General features: G+C 33.4%; 1 protein-coding gene across 3 annotated transcripts in view; it reads left to right on the forward strand.

Annotated features, from left to right (window-relative positions):
* Window positions 1-15,607, forward strand: part of CUL2 (cullin 2) — a 94,995-nt gene extending 79,388 nt beyond the window's left edge. For 2 of the 3 annotated variants that reach the window (XM_004691160.2, XM_004691161.2), the window contains exons 17-21: window positions 3,650-3,716; window positions 9,699-9,901; window positions 11,559-11,660; window positions 12,917-13,033; window positions 13,966-14,529. In XM_004691160.2, the coding sequence (XP_004691217.1) occupies window positions 3,650-3,716; window positions 9,699-9,901; window positions 11,559-11,660; window positions 12,917-13,033; window positions 13,966-14,097 (621 nt within the window). In that variant the 3' untranslated portion in view covers window positions 14,098-14,529. Of the gene's footprint in view, window positions 1-3,649; window positions 3,717-9,698; window positions 9,902-11,558; window positions 11,661-12,916; window positions 13,034-13,965 lie in introns of all 3 variants that reach the window. The other variant, XM_012731392.1, reaches the window with a different exon arrangement.
* The last annotated feature ends 2,069 nt before the right edge of the window (window positions 15,608-17,676 follow it).

The following is a 17,676-nucleotide window of genomic DNA, read 5'->3' on the forward strand; positions in this document are numbered from 1 at the left end:
AAAAAAAATATGTCCACAGTTCTCATTTGTGACATGACATGATCATTTGTTTATTTTTGAGTTTTAGGAACAATTGTTTTTAATCTTTCTACACTTCACTATCACAGTCTCTCTGTGTTGTGTGCCAGCTCTTTATAAGATCTGAACTCTACATTTTGGATTGATACCCTGCAATTGTACATTTAATCTAAGGAAGGAACTTTCAAAATTTGAATGCTACATTTGTAGGAGATTAAAATTTAACTTTTCATAGTAATGTCAGATAAAGAAGACAAATAGATTCTTTTTTGTATTAGTGTTTAAGTGGATGTGGAAGTGAAATCACTACAGAAATTTTAATCTATTACTTCAGTAGGGATATATGTTGGTAAATAGGTTAGAACTGATAATATAACTTATATATTGTTAAATATTTTATTACTGTGTTGTTGTTTTGCAGCACTATGATTTAGAGCTATAGGTTCACACCTCTTCTGATGAATGTTATCACCTAAGACCTACCACCAAAATACCCATAATATTCCACCACAGTCTGTCAGGTTCCCTTCCCCTTTTACCCATTTTAAGTTTCCTTGCTACCCCCATCCATCTGTTAGCATCAGTTGCACAAATTTTTAGGGCTTGTTTTTGTTTAGTTTTGACCATTTGTTTAGTTTCTCTATATTGTGCATACTAGTGAAGCCTTCTGATACTTGTTTTCTCCTCCTCATTTATTCCAGTTAGCATTATTCCTTCTTGCTCATCCATGTTATCACAAATGGCAAGAGTTCAACTTTTAGTCATTGCTGAGTAGTATTCCACTATGTAGATATACCACAAATTCATAATCTACTCTTCTGACCTTGGGTGCATAGGTTGTTTCTTTAATTTGGCATTGTATCCCTTCAGTGAACATTTATATCCTTCAAAATTTTTTTATTCTTCACATAAATACCTAGGAGTGGAATTGCTGTACCATATATAGATCTGTTATTAACATTTTGAGAGATCTCCATACTGTTTTTTCTTAGGGACTGTACTATGCACTAGTTTTCATTCCCACCAAAGGTGTGGAAGGATTTCTTTTTCTCAATATCTCACTACACTTGTTATTTCTGGTCTTTTTGATATGAACCATTCTAACAGGTATGAGATAGTATCTGAACATGGTTTTCATTCAAATTTCCTTGAGGATAAGTTTTGGTAGGTTTTTAATCTATATGCCTTTTGGCCACCTCTCATCTTTAAAGAAGTATCTATTTAGCTCACCTGCCTGCCTATTATATGATTGGATGACTTGTTCATTTAGTTTTGTTGTATGAATTCTTAGCAAACCTTTGATATTAGTCCTTTGTCAGATGTACGGTGTGCAAATATTTTCTCCCGTTTAGTAGTTTTGTTTTGTTTGTTTGTTGTTTTAATGATAGCATATTTCACTGTAAAGAAATTCTTACTTTGATATAATTTCATTTGTTTTGCTTGCTGTTGGAAACAAAGTCATAACTGAAGCCATTGTCTTGTAATGTTTCCCTTCTTAGTATTTTACAATTCAAGTCATACATCCATTAATCCATTTTGAGTTAACTTTTGTATGAGATGTGTGATAGTGGTACTCACATCTGTTATGTTTTGGCTGTTAAGTTTCACCAACAGCATTTGTTGAAGAGACTTTCACCCTTGTATACCCTTGGCTAGTAGATTAGTTGTCTGTATCAGTGTGGGTTTATATTTGGACTGTCAATTTTATTTCATTGGCCTCTGTTTTTATTCCAGTACTGTCCTGTTTTAATTACTGTAGCACTGTAATGTACTTTGAAGATTGGAAGTATGATACTTCTTTATTTTTGTCAGAATTGCTTTAACTGTTTGGGGTCTATGTGATTCCATATAAATTTCAGTAATGTCTGCTTTATTTTTTTGAAGAATGCCATTGAAACTTAAGGTGGCCATTTTACAATGTTAAGTCTTTCCATCCGTGAGCAGAGATTATCTTTTTTTCTGTCCTTTTTTATTTCTTTTGGTAATGTCTTATAGTTTTTGTTCTTTAAGTAAGTTTAGCTGTTCTTTTAAGTTCATGAACCTTGTAGATTGAGTCCCCACATTTGGGACAAAGTCCTATTATTTCATCGAAGCCCACTATTTCCTTTTCTCTTTCCCTTCAGTGATACCCACTATCCCCACTATCTTTATATTGTTTTTCCTAAAGGAGTATAGTAGTTTTGGAAGTGTACTTTCTTTTTCCTTTGTGCATTTATATCTCAGGATCACAAATTCAATTTTCTAATGGTCTGTTTTTCTTCCATAACTTTCTCTAGAAACTTTTATCTCATCTACTTTTTATTTGTTTTTTGACATGGTGAATCTGTTATTTTCTTATTTGAAGCTTCAGTTTCTATTTTTTTATCCATTGATTTTATTTTTTAGGTCACTTTTTTTCCTGAACAGCTTTTCTGAGTTTTTTTTTTTTAAAGATTTATTTATTTATTCATACAGAACTGAGGTACAGGCCAGAGATGCGGAGGGTGAGAGGATTCACCAGAGACAGAGCGGGAAGCAGAACAGGCAGATCGACGAAGTACACTGCTGAGGGGAGCAGCGGGCGGGTCAGGAGAAGTCTGCCATTCCATGTGGTCACCTCCTGGGCAGGCGGGGATCGAACTCAGAAGTGGCTTTAGTTTCTCAGTGCAGTGCTTTAACCCGCTGCGCCACCAGGGAGGGCCTTCTGAGTTTTTAACATCAGTTTGAGTTGCTTTTCTGCATTTTCTTTCACATTCCTCTGATTTTCTTTATTATAGCAATTTTAAATTCTTCTCTGACCAGGAGGTATAATGTTCCATTTCTTTGTTATTGAGTTGTGGAGAGTTGTTCTTTCCTTGTCCCTCCACTCTGGGGTTGCAGATCTGAGATGCTACACTCTATAAGCCATCAGTGTACGTTAGCAGGCCAGTATCAGTTTTAAAGGGTAGGAGGGGGAGTGTTCTTTTTACTGGGTACCCACCTTTAGGAAACACACAAACTCCTCTGTTGTTTTCCCTCATTCAAGGATGTGTTACAAGGGTGCCATTTATGTCTCTTTTCCCTAGAACCACCGTTGAGCTGGCCACCCCCTCCCTGGGAACATTGTCTGCCTATGTTTAAGAGTAACTCTCTTTTTCTCCTCTTTTCGGTCCTGTTGCTCTCCAAGGGGGTTTCCAGTTTTACCCTTAGGCAAAGGATACTCTTGTTGTAATGTCTCTTTAGTAATTGTTAGATGATCCTCTCTGGAGCTAGGTGAGGAACCTCTTGTCGTCTGGGTCACCAATCCTAAAATTTTTATTTTAATATTGAATTATAATGGTGTTTGGGGGGGTTGTTGTTATTTATAAAGACCAAAGTGATAACATTTGAAACTTGTAAAGCACCACTTGCCTATGTCATTTTAAATTTACAGTTAAAATCAAATTTGCAGACTATGGTTTACGGGAATGAACATTAAATGAGGTTATAAACAAAGAGCTGGACTAATTGTATTATCTTTGTATTATTTTGCACAGATTGTAACTGTACAGTTACAGGTTGTAACTGTAAGTAAGTGTAAATACTATATTGCTGTTTAATAACATGAACTTTTTTATTAACAATTTAACTAATGTTACCATAGCTGAAAATATTTTTTTTTCCTCTGTCACAGTTTGAATTATTTTACAGCCAGCATTTCAGTGGAAGGAAACTTACATGGTTACATTATCTCTGTACAGGTAAAATACATTTATTTATATCTAATTTAAATGAAATTTACTAACCTGTTATGTTAATAATTTAGAAAAAGTTTCTCAATAGCATAATAATAGTTTTCAACATCTGTCATTCTGGTTATCTTGAAAGCAATCAAACATGAAGTTCAAATGCAGCAGTTTTTATTAAAAGTATTTTACTATATGCTCTTTATATTATATAAAGAAAATTTCCAACTTTATGATAGTTTATTACTATTCTGTAACATAGCACTTCTTTTAAACATTAGTAATTTTGTAAAGAAACCCAGATTTTATGAATCAGATAATCTTAAAAACCTGTCTTTAACTCAGATATCTTGGAAACTTTTATTAACTATAGAGCATTATAAGGAAACCTAGAGTCTTGATTTTTATTTGTTTTATAGTGAATTGCTATAGTAAATGTTTTTTTTCAGAATATTCCAATTTCTATTTTTTAAAAAGTTCAGTTAGAAGCTAGTCATTTCCTTTGCTCCTTTCTGAAAATAATGGGGTTTACTTATTTGACAGAAGGATTAATACTTGAATAATTCTAGGCTGTATATAATTGATCTAAGTTGCCTGAAGACGATAGCCAAATCAAACTTTCAGATTTTCAAAGTTTTGCTAAAGTTACTCTTTTAACAGTACTTTCAATCAACTTTCCCTTTTGTATAAGAAGTGAACAGTGTGCGTATTAATGTCTGTTAGAAGTATTATGAGAATATACGATCAGTTGCTATAATATTAAGAAACTCATTATTCACCTATGACAAATTTCATTTAAGTAATTTCATTTAAGTCCTCTTTGCCTAATTTACTTTTTTAATACAATGCTTTATTATGTTAGTAATCCATATTAATGTATGATAAATCATATATATACTTATTTATACAAGCTTGTCTTTATTGAAAAAGCTGAGCAGTTAAATCTTTTCAATAGTTGGTGAGATCAATGTTTATTGATGTCCTTAAATAGTCACTTAATAGTTATCCTTTAATTTCACAGCTGTTGTAAATTCTTATTAAATGTAGTAGACCTTTTTTTTTTTTTAAAGATTTATGAATTTATTTATACAGAACTGGAGTATAGGCCATAGGTACAGGGGCGATGAGAAGATTCACCAGAGTAAGAGTGGGGAGCATAACAGGCAGATCTATGAAGTACACTGCTGAGGGGAGCAGCAGGGGTGAGACAGGAAAGGTCTGTCACGCCATGGGGATCACCTCTGGGTCCCAGGATCGAACTCAAACTGAAGCGGCTGCCATTCGCTTGCAGTGCTGCATCCTAATCCATTGCACCACCAGGGGAGCTGCCTAAATGTAGCAGACTTAAGAAAAAATTTGCAAGATCAGTGTTTCAGATACTAGAATATTAATACAACTTACTATATTTGAATTTAATTTACTTTTACTTTCCCTGAATTATGGGAGTTTAAATTCTCTTGATGATTCTCATTACCTCAGCAATAATCTGCCAGTTTGCTGAATTAATTCTAATGAGGGACTTAATTTTTGCTGTCCATAATGTCAAAGGAAGAACCAAAAAAATATTTACACAGTATTTGTCACTGACGTTTGGTCTGAAATTGTTATTAATAGCATCTGAAAAAGAGAAACAACTTTTTGTTTCTGTATACTGAATTTCCAGTATGACCCACAAAGAACCAGATTTTGGGAGCTTTTTTATTTGGTTTGTCTTCGTTTAGTGTCATGTGTTTATAGCTAATTAAGGCAAACATTTCATTTTTCCTTTGGAAAAAGAGGTCAACCTTACAAGTTCATTTCTTAACCTAAATCACAGAAGGGACCACAATTTCTGTGGCCTACCAATGAAATCACTGGGTAAAATTTTGATTTGTGTTTATTCACTTAACGAAAATATTCTCAAGTACCATCCATATTAAGATACTTGTTATAGATTCCCACATTTACCATAAAACTCCAAGGCTCCTTAAAGGCTCTGTAATTCAGGGACCTCTGTGGTGGCACAGGGATTAAATCTCAGAGCTATCTCTGCTGCAGTCTGAGTTCAATCCTAAGCCAGCATGTGGTGCAGCAGATCTCTTCTGTCTTGCCTACTGCTCCCCCTCGCAGTGTATTTCAGTGAATTTGCCTGTTCTGCTCCCCACTCTGTCTCTGGTTATTCCTCTCACCTCCTACCCCACTTCTGACCTACAGCCCAGTTCTTGTATGCATAAATAAGTTTTTAAATAAGAAAACTCCAGTATTCAAATCCTGGGCTGATTGCTGAAGAGTCCTTGAACCTTACAGAAATAATCAAAATTACTTGTTCCTGGTCCATTTTTGCATTCCAAGTACTTTTGTATTGTAATTCAAGTGTCTTTACAAATGATTGTTATGAAATGCTATTTGGGTGAATTTAGAATTAGATGTAGAGTTAAGGTTTGTACTTAACTTTTTACAAACCTACTTGCTTTGTTACATTGAGAAAGTTATTGAACTTCTCTAAGCCTCTTTCCTCATCTTTATAAAAATTGACTCAGAGAACATCTGTGTTCCATATACTTCGAAATGTAAGCAGACAGAGATAAAATACAGAGCCTCAGCCTTCAAAAAACTCATATCTGGGAGGAGGGCAGCCAAGTAAATACTAGTGATGCAATGTTTTAAATGTAATAGTGAGAAGCCTGGGGTTTTACAGTATCACACAGAATGTTGGTGGCAAACAGCTAGCTCCTGGCAAGAAAAGGCTTCTGTGTAAATAGCATTTAAACTTGGTTTTCAAGAATGAATAAACTTAGCCAAGAAAGGCAAAAAAAAAAAAAAAGTGTTGAAAGCATATTGCCAGCAGTTGTAAGACTTTTAGGCAATACACAATATCCATCATATATGACAGAGAACTATATGAGAGAAAGATGAAATTTCCACTCAATTTATGACTGAGACGTTGTGTAGAATTATTCTGAGAGAATAATTTGGTGAAAAAAATATAAAAACAACCTGGAAAATGTTATACCATCTGAATTACAAATAAGCTTTATTTGGGACAGAGCAGGGAATTAACAGGAACTGGCCCAGATCTATTCCTGAGAGATAAGTTTGAAAAATGGTGAACTCAAAGGAGACATCATTTAATTGTATAATACAAAGATGTGGAGATAATATGTAGATAATTTGTTTATTAGATCATGTTGGTACTTCTTAGTGAACTAAATAATCATTGCCTTTTGCCAAGTGAAATCTGTCTAGTTTGCTAAAATTAAAGTCATACCATATTGTCACACAAACCTTATGAAGCAGTGGCTTTTTCTGACATTTGCTGATTTATACTCATTATTGGTTTCAGGTACTTTAGTAGCTAAATCGTTAGGTGTTTTAAAATCATATAATGCCCAATCCACAGTTGGATTTCCCTTATTGTCCCCAAATTGAATTAATTTATTACTCTTGTTTTTAATGTCATGAAAGGTTACTAATTGTATTTGATTTTTAGATCTTTCTACTACCTTTCTCCACAACTACCACAATCCCACTGCCACCCTATTAATCTTCTTGACCTGCTTTTTTGAAAGAAGCCAGTTGTTTTGTAGGGTAGCCAACATCATAGGTTTGTCTGATTATGTACTTGTGAGATATTTTATGCATTTTCTAGTTTCTGTACTTTTATGAAGTAGAAGTGAAGTCTGAAAGTTTTCATTATCTTTAGGCTGTATATTGTTGGCAAGATATTACTTAAGTGGTTCTGTGTACTTTATATTGTATTACATAGGGAGCTATGTAATGATAGATTGTATCACTTTTAGAGATACTAACTAAGTTGGTCACTTGGTTAAGGTGGTGACCATGAGATACCTCCATCCTAAAGATACTCTCTTAGCCCTTTCATTTTAGTAAGTGATCTGAATGGTGATACCTACTTCATATGAATCCGCCTTTCTAGGAACAACCTTACCTGATAGTTTTAGCATCCAAGAATGATTGTTGCTTAAAACAGTTATTTCCTCACTGCTTGTAAATTGTTGCTTTTCTGTCATCCATTCAACAGTTAGTAACTGACATTCTTCTATAAAGAAAAATTTTCAAACTAGGGAGAGTAACTTTATAAGACTTCTACTACTCCATTTCCTGTAATTGAAAATGCCACTTGAATGTAGTTGTTTTCCTCTTCTGTTTACATGACAGTTAGTTAAAGGAGTCACACAAATTTGGGGTTTCCTTCTCTGCCATGCTTGTTCAATCATCCTTCTCTCTGTAGGGAGGTGGTAATATGAGAAGTTCCTGGAAAAAAGTAGGAACAAGTGCATGTATCCTGAACTTGATAATTCTTTGAAAAATAGCTCCAAAAAGTATAAAACAGACAATTTGTTTCCCTCATTTTAAAGGTTATAAAATGAACTCAATAAGTAAGTGATATTTATACATTAATTGCATTGTCTCTGAATGCTCTTTGGGTTCTGGTTGTGACTGTTGTGTATGGCAGAATACTTACTCTGTTTCCAAACTTAAGACAGTATAGCATATCATCAGTGACATGCTGGGTGATGGTCCTGCATATTTATCTAAGTGTTGGATACATTGTTTTACATGTGTTTCTGACATATGATAAAGTATTCATTGCAGAAATTACATAATGAAATTTATGTGACTTGCTTCTCAACACATTTCCCAAACATCATTGTTAGATTCTAAAAGCACATTATGTTGTTAGCTGCATACTCATAATAATACTTTTTTTAATTTTAATTTTTTATTTTTTACATCATTCTTCATTACTTCTAGTAATACTTTTTACTTAAACTTTTGTGTGAACCAGATAATTTACTTAATACATTAAACTTCGTTTTGTAAGAATTAAAAGATTATGAACTTTTTCCATATGTGTTTTTATCCAAATATATTTGAAAAATATTTATAAGGATCAGTGTTTTCCTGAGATAATTTGACGTATCATAAAAGATAGTCATCATTGTGGTGATAAGTTGGGAAAATTGACATATCCTTAAAGATCTTTATCTAATTAATAGATACAAAAGAAGTAGAAAATCTTGACCAGAGTTACTAATTAGCTCAAGGAAAAATGCAGCCTTTTAGTAAGTCATATGAAATAGAGCTTCTTTGGGCTATTTTGGTTTTAATCAAAAGTTTACTTTGGTTTAGTTTATAATCTGTTAACAGTGAAATTCTGCTTTGTTTATGTGCATTTTGTGAGAGAGAAATGGAAGTACAGTTGGTAAACTGCAATTTTATGCTTTAGGGAGCAGTTCTTTGACTGACTTTAACTTTTTTTACTGTTAAAGAGTGCATCAGTACTTGTCATACTTCTGTTACAAGCCTTTCCTTGTGCTGCCTCCCTGAGATATTTAAGGACAAGTGTAGGTATGCATACATGTTCTATAGCTTTCAAGGTTGCGTAGAGTCTAGAATTTTAATCGCTATTTCAATAAAATAGTGGCTCTCCTTGTTTGTCTCTTCTCTTTTTAGGAAGTTACTGGGAAGAAGAACGTTATGTATAAGACAAAATAGCATTTTAAAATTTTGCAGAAATTATGATCAGATAGACCAAAACAAGAAGCATGCCCTGTGTGCTAGGCCTCTTTATATGCTCTAACCTACCTTGAATACTCTGTCTGTATGGGGCATTTGACAGTTGATGGGAGCAAGTAGTCACTCTCTCCCCTTTTTCTCTGTTTCTCCTGTTAAATCTGCCTCCTCTGGTTGTTTTTTTTTTTTTTTTTTTTTCCTGTCTGTGGCTTAACCATCCCAGTGGGTATTTAAAGACATTGTTTAAGCCTACAGGTAAAGCTAGGGTAACTGAACTGTGATTTAAATTATATACTCAAAACTAATAGCCCTCCCCCCAATACAAAATGATTACTTTGCTAGGGAAAATGGTTTACAATAGTTTTATTAAGTCTAGGTTTTCTATTTTCAGGAGAAAAATATCTGAAGTAAGCAATTTTTTTGAATAATCTTGAAATATTACTTTGATCAGTTTATTGTCACAACTTTGTTTAATTACAGGGGAAGTTAAAATGAACTATTTGGGCAAACCATATGTAGCTATGGTTACAACATACCAAATGGCAGTTCTTCTTGCCTTTAACAACAGTGAAACTGTCAGCTATAAAGATCTTCAAGACAGTACTCAGATGAATGAAAAGGAATTGACCAAAACAATCAAATCTTTACTTGATGTGAAAATGATTAACCATGATTCAGAAAAGGTATGGTTATTTCATGGAACTCAAGCATAAATATTAAAACTTTTTCATGGGATATTTGCTGTTTTAAAAGTAAGGTTTTTATTGTTAGTGCCCTTTGTTCTTTGAAAAGCACTTGAATCAGCTTTGTTATTGCAAGATCACTTAACATCTGTGAAAGTGAGGCATTGGGGAAGGCTGTGTAAATGGGGCTCAAGTGCCCTTTACAACTTGATTTTATTTCTCCTCTACGGTGACATTTATTCAGAGTTACAATAGAATTGCAGATTGGGAAGATTCTGTTTAATTGACATCTTTAAATCATGGCCCATAAAATCCTTTCTGTTGGTTTTTCTCCATATGTTTAATTTTTAATTACATCATTTGGCAGTAGACATTGACAGTCTATTGATGTATATTTGTACGTGACTTAACATACGAGACTCAATTCCAAATACTCCTTCTCGCATACTGTAATTTTAGGGCTCAGCTAACCACCATATATTTTCTCTGTCAGGAATCTAGTTGGACAATAAGATACTTACTTTTCTTTCTTTGTAACTTTCCCCCGCCAGTAACAAGTTTTAGTTGTTATCATCATATATCTTTAATATTTAAATAGTTAAAAAGCTGACAGGTCAATATAGGTGAAAAATCTCCTGTTTGAAATTATTATGTCTATAAGAAAAAATTCTTGTGAGGTTTCATTTTTATTTTTGCTGAATAGTCTTCAGCTTATTTCTCTCATCAGTTCATTTGCTTTGTCGATATTCCCAGTATGATGATACTTTGTAGTCTATAATTGAAAAGTTCTACCTGGCATATATTCTGAAATCAAACTTTTCTTTTGAGATGGATTTATTTTTCTAATTTCAGAATCTTAACAATAATCATCAGTACTAGTTTAAATTTTAATTAAGGCTGTTAATTATGATTTAAAAGATTTAACCTTAAAATTTAAGTTAAAATTATTAAATTTAAGTGCTTAAAAACACACTTTAAAGTTATTTTTACTGCCTAGAAATGTACAAGGCAAATATAGATTGCTTCTTTGTGCATTAGATTTTAATTTTGATTCTGTAAAGTATCTCTTTCTTGAACCTGCTTAGGGGGAAATTCATCATATGGAATGACTAGCTTTGTTAGGTCTGTTAGAGAAGTTATGATACTAAAAATTAACAACTTTTACTTTAAAAAGGCCACTTGTTTCTAGAAGAGTGAATAAAATGAAATTTTTAAGGAGTAAAAATTGGAGAAAATTCATGGAGAAATGATGCTTGTCTGAATAAAGTGGAAACAGCATGCTTGCATAGTTATTACCAACATTTATGATTGGTGGTTATTGCAACATTTTAGAAAACATATTGTGTGATCAGTTTTCAAAGTGGGATCATGGAAAAATTATGACTCTTAGTTTTTCATGAAAATTAAAATGTTAATTTGTTTAAGCCAACAAACTTGACTTCTTTGTTTTAAGCAAAGGTACACTATATATATATATATATATATATATATACACACACACACTAGTTGGACCAGAAAATAACTTATTTCTAAATGAGTAAATTCTACCAAGTGTAAAATTTAATAACATTTACTTTAATTTCATGGCATAGGTTTACAGTAAATCTTATTTAATAATTTATTTTTTGTGAATGTAAATGTGTTGTTCTTATTATAGGAAGACATAGATGCAGAATCTTCATTCTCATTAAATATGAACTTCAGCAGTAAAAGAACAAAATTTAAAATTACTACATCAATGCAGAAAGACACACCACAGGTTAGTGTTTTCCAGTATCATTTCTTTAGGAAGTAGTTAAACATTGAACTTTATGGTGGTGAACATAGAGATAATGCAGAACTTTGCACATTAAAATTAGTAATCAGTGAATCTTTTCTAGTTTATTATTTGCCTTTACTAACCTTACACAGTATTTTAGATTTTAAAAAAAGTATAGAAGGTATCTAAGAAAAAAGATAATTTAGTCCATATTTACTGTTAAACTATATTAAAATTATTAACTTTCCTTTGCATTTATTTGGCTTTCTAAAAATTCCTACCTTAAATAGTAATAGAATTTTCTTATTTTTCATTTGTAAAAGAAGAAAAAAAATTTACAATATGTTTCTTGCAAAGAACAGTTGTTGAAATGCTTCTTAAACTTTTATATGCAGATGAACCATCTGGGAATCTTGTTAAGACTCAAATAGTGATCTAGTAGATCTGGATTTCAATCCAGACTACCAGATGAGCCAGTTGCATGGTAAAATGTTTGATTCTTAACTCAGCAGCAGTTACTGTTTTGTTTCTTGGCTAGCCTGTTCATAGCACTTCACTGTCCTGCTTACCTGTATGTACCACCCTTTCCTCGGCCGTGGGGCAGGAAGTATATACAGGATATTAGGTTCTCTTCAGGAACTTAACTTAATAGTGGGGAGACAGATCTTAACTAATTGCCATTGAATTGAACTCTAAATGTTTAAGATTCCTTTTTTACCTTGGGTTAATAAGCAATAGTTGTAATATGTGGATTGCTTTTTATCTTCTAAAACACGATGAGCTCTCTATTAGTGTGATGTTATTTGTTTCTGTGCCTTTCTTCCACAGTGTACCTTGAGGGCCATAGAAAATTGGCCTTTTCTGGGTCTTCCTGGATTCTCTTCACAACTCTTTCCCTTCAAACCAATGATAAAGCATGTGGTATACAGCCTGTACTCAGTGATTGAACAGTGATATTTAAAATTATAGAGCCATGTCATTTAAGTGCTACTCTATTGTTTATTTGCATTGAGTACAGTGTATTATTATTATTTTTTTTTTTAAATAACCTTCCAACTTTAACCCAAGAAATTATATATAACTCACTGTAGATATCCTTTTGGTAATGGTTATATGACAGTTGGCACATAATCGTAACTTGGTGTTCAGTATTGATTGGAAATTTATTTAACAGATTAAAATGAATTTAAAACACACTTAGTGACTTAATGTCTCTTTGGCTTTTGCTTCTCCGAATCCTTTCCCCCATAAAACAGGAAATGGAGCAGACTAGAAGTGCCGTAGATGAGGACCGGAAAATGTATCTCCAAGCTGCTATAGTTCGTATCATGAAAGCACGAAAAGTGCTTCGGCATAATGCCCTTATTCAAGAGGTAAAAGGGGAGGAGTCTCTGGACTTGGTGGGCCAAAGGATTTTATCAGTGTACAGATTAGGAATTTTTCTACCATAAAGACAGTACAGAAGTCAAATAATTTTGAAATACCATAAGAACTTCATTCATGACAGCAGTACATTTTGTACTTTCAATTTTAAATTCAGATTTGCATTGAATTGAGTCCCACTAGTTTATTGAGTTTGTTGACCATTTATTGACGAAATCTGACCACATCAAATGTTAATTCTGTGCATGCATGAGTGTCCACTGTAAGGTAGGGCACTGTGCTGCTCCCTGGGAATGTAATACTGAGCAACACAAGCTGCTTCCTACACTTGTAGAATTCACACTCTACTAGAGAGGAAATATGTTAGTGCATTGATGTGCAAGTAAATATAAAATTGCATTAGCTTTCACTTAAAACAGATGTACAAGTCCAATTAGAATGGATATAAAATTCTTTGTTGTGGAAAGCTTTTGGGAGAAGGTTCAACTGAGAGATGAAAATTGACAAGGGGTTAAATGGAAGAGAGAGGGTGTGTGATAATTAGATTAGGTTATAGTTTTTAGTTGCATGTGAATATCAGGTTTTGTTATATCTTTATTCTGCATTTTAATTCCTCTATAGCATAAATATTAGATGTTTCCATAAAAAGTTATTTTTGATCATAATATCAAAATTGACATCCTTATGCACTGCCCTCTGTTTTAAAAAATAATTCATACTGTACATGTTATTCATTTGATATATCATGTTCAACCATTTGTGATTTTATTCAATTTAATTAATTTCACAATATTTTAAGTATATTTTTCCTATATGAACTTAGGTATATTTGATAAAGCCTCAGTAAATTTGAGGTAGTTTAGAAATAATTTCCTGTAACTGATTAGTTAGCAATAATTTGACATTCATGTCTCTTCCACAGGTGATTAGCCAGTCCAGAGCTCGGTTTAATCCTAGTATCAGCATGATTAAGAAGTGTATTGAAGTTCTGATAGACAAACAATACATCGAACGCAGCCAAGCATCAGCAGATGAATACAGTTATGTAGCGTGATGTTGTTCTCCTCCAGTGTGGGTGTGAGAAGATCATTGCCATCACCTTTCGGTGTGTTTCTGTGGGAAAAAGCAGGCCTGTGCCTCCATAATTTGGTCATTTGGCAGCCCCTGTTTTTCTGCTGTTTACAACATCACCAGTGCCACGTCATGAGCGTCAGAGAAAATGCCTAGAGATATTTCAAGCTCATGTCATTATGACATTTCTTAAAACTTTATTAAGAGAATGAGTGAAGTATTGCTGAAATGTGGAAATTTGGTTGGGTACCATGCTTTTTCTCCCCTCACGTTTGCAGTTGATGTGTTTTTTTTTTTAAATGTATCTTAAAGGACATAAAAAAAAACTTAAATATTGTAATATGACAGATAACCTAATAATTGTATCTACATTAAAATGACAGACATGATATTGCTGCTTGTCAAATAAAAAAAATAAAGAATTAGAATGCCTTTTTTTATGTGGATGATCACACAAAATAATATATATAAATGTTCATGAGTCAGCAAAGCAGCGAATGCAGATCTAGTTGCATTTTTATCTGAATGGTTTTAATTCACTTGTACTCGTACTTAAATCCGACATGAAAAATGTCTTAATTATTGTTCTTGAATGCATAAAAATGCATTCATTATAGAGAATGTTCTTATGAATCAGAACTACATTGGATATGAATATTTTGAATACTGAGGATTTAATACCATCAAAAGTTTCTGATGATGTGCTAACACTACAGAAAGTAAGTTTGAGGAGACTGTGGTGTTCTCAAATCTGAAATAGAAAGATCTTTTCATTCAAAAGTTGTCCGTCTTCTGTTTTCATAATGCATTACTTGTTATACAGAGTAATAATAACCCAGTTCTATTGTCTTCTCTTTTGCTTTCTGAGTTTAGGAGATCCTGCGATACCAATGCATTGTTGCCAAATTCCTATCTGACTTATCATGCTTACACACTACTAACGTTTCAACATGAGAATCACACATAAATCACAGATGTTCACAACCATGCATAACCTTAAATTTAACTATCTTAAAAAATCTGTATAGTTTATTATACCAGGCATAATTCCATTATTTTGTTCGCTATATATCAAGTCTGGCCTGTTATCATGTTAATATTATCAGTCTTACCACCACCACCGAATATAATCACGCAACTTTTTAAACTGGAATATTTTAAAGCCTATCCCACAGAAATCATTCTACTTACAGTATTTCAGTTTGTATCTCTAACCAATAAGGTCCTTTTTTAAAAAAAAAACAAAAAACCACACAACCACAGTGACATTATTACACCCAAAAATAAACAGTAATTATTTATAGTAACATCTAATATGTGGTCCATATTCAAATTTATTGTGACAAAAATGACTTTTACAGTTGGCTTGTTTGATTGCACTTTTTCTAACTCATGTCTCTTTAAGTGTTTAAAAAATTTACTGAGCTTATAATGACTTATATAATGTATTTCTCATTTTTCTTCCTAGAGAGGAAATAATGGCAAACCATACAATAATTGTACATTTACTGTCAAAAAAATCTTTGTTTTGGTAATATGTTGATAAAGTTTTCCAAATTGATTTCTTTTTCCTTAAATATTTATAAATGTTAAATTAAATCTTATCCTGGTATCTGATTGTCAAGAAAATATATTAAGAGATGGACAAAATTTGTGCTGAGGTCTATAGAAAAGACTAGAGTTTTCTTTATAAACATCTTTTTACCTAAGGAAACAAAGCTGTGCTTTGCTTGTACATGAGAAAGAAAAGAGGTTAGGCATATGCTTCTGTCAGAGAGCAGAATAGTCAATTTTAGCACACACTTTGAAGAGAATGAAGAGGAAGTGTAGTCTCAAGTTAGATCAGACAAGTGAAGTTATTACTCTGGAAAACCTTAGCAGATAGCCCAGTACCACCTGGCAGGCCCTGTTGTTCTATACCTAGTATTTATGAGGAAAGTAAAGCAAGGAGAAGAAACAGTAAACCTCCATTGTAGTCCATGGGGCCCCCGCCCCCTCCCTTGCCCTCCTGTCCCAACCCTCTGGTAGCTTCACTTCTATAGTCAGATTTCTAGGGTTTGTTTTGGTTTAGTTTGGTCTCCTTTTTATTTTTACTTTTTATATTTCACATATGAATGAAATCATCCTGTATTTAGCTTTAGCCTTCTGCATGTGTATTATCTTACACACTCACCTATCTTTGGCACTCTGGTTGTTTCCATGCTAGGTTCTTATAAATAGGGCTGCAGTGAACCTAAGAATACATATATCGCTTCAAATTAGTGTTCTTTTTCTTTGTATATGCCTACAAGTGGAATTGCTACATCATGATAAAATGTGTTTAATATTTTAATATTCTGAGAAATCCCCGTATTGTTTTCCTTGGGGGGGGGGGGGGGGCATCTACATCATCACCAACATTGTGCTGAGGTTCCTTGTTATACAAACACTCTAGCCCACATTTGTATTCTGGTCTTTTGATAATGGATTCTTCTTACAGTATGAGGTGGCTTCTGGTAGTTTTGATTTGCTTTTAACCAAAGACACTGGTGATGTCTTTTTTAAAGGCCCATAGCCATCTGTATATCTTTGCAGAAGTGTCTATTTAACTCTTCTACCCATTTTGTGAGTGGGTTATTTTCTGTTGTTGTATGAGTTCTTTGTATATGTTGGGTACTGAACATCTTGTCAAATGTTATGTAGAAATATATTCCCTATCAGTAGGGAGCCCATTCATCTTAATGATAGTTTCTCTGGTATGCAGAAGCTTACTTTAACATAAATAGTTCCTTTTGTTTATTTCTGCTTTTGTTTCCATTGCTGTTAGAATCAAGTCCCCAAAGACATCTCTGAAACCAATGTCTTGGAATGTTTTGCCTGTTTTTGTCTCTATATTTTGTGGTTTCAGTTCATACATTGAAGTCTTTATTCCATTTTGAATGAATTTTTCTGTGTGGTGTGAAGTAGTGGCCTAGTTTCATTCTTTTGCAGAGGACTTTCAAGTTTCCCCACTAGCATTTGTTGAGATTTTCCTTTCTCCATTTTAATGCTTAGCTTTGTTCCTAGGACATGTTCTTGACTGAGCCAAATCAAAGTATGCATGTGATCTTTAAAATATTAGTCCTTTGAGCTGAGTGGAAGTTAATATGGAGAGGCCCTATGGTTGAAAATTGGTGTGTTCATAATGCATATCTAAGGATGAAGCAATTAATTATCTTAGGCAATCCTTGTATGAGACATAGTACTGCAAAATGAATTATAGAATTCATTAGAGGTAAGAGTCACTGATAGAGGTGAGGGGAAGAGGAGTTGCATACGAAGTTAAAAGGGTAAAAAATGAAGGTAAGAACATACTCTGTTTTTTAAAAAGACTTACTTATTCATACAGAACAGGGTGAAGGGGTGGTGAGAATCTTCACCAGAGACAGAGGGAAGCAGAACAGGCAGATGGATGAAGTACACTGCTGAGGGAAGTGGCAGACGGGTCAGGAGAGGTCTGCCACTCCATGTGGGTCACCTCTGGGGTCGGGGATCAAACTCACACTGAAGTGGCTGTGGCTAGCTTGTGGAGCTGCGCCATAAC

The sequence above is a fragment of the Condylura cristata genome, unplaced genomic scaffold, assembly GCF_000260355.1.
Source record: "Condylura cristata isolate star-nosed mole 26May11 unplaced genomic scaffold, ConCri1.0 scaffold00030, whole genome shotgun sequence".
NCBI classification, from domain to species: Eukaryota; Metazoa; Chordata; class Mammalia; order Eulipotyphla; family Talpidae; genus Condylura; species Condylura cristata.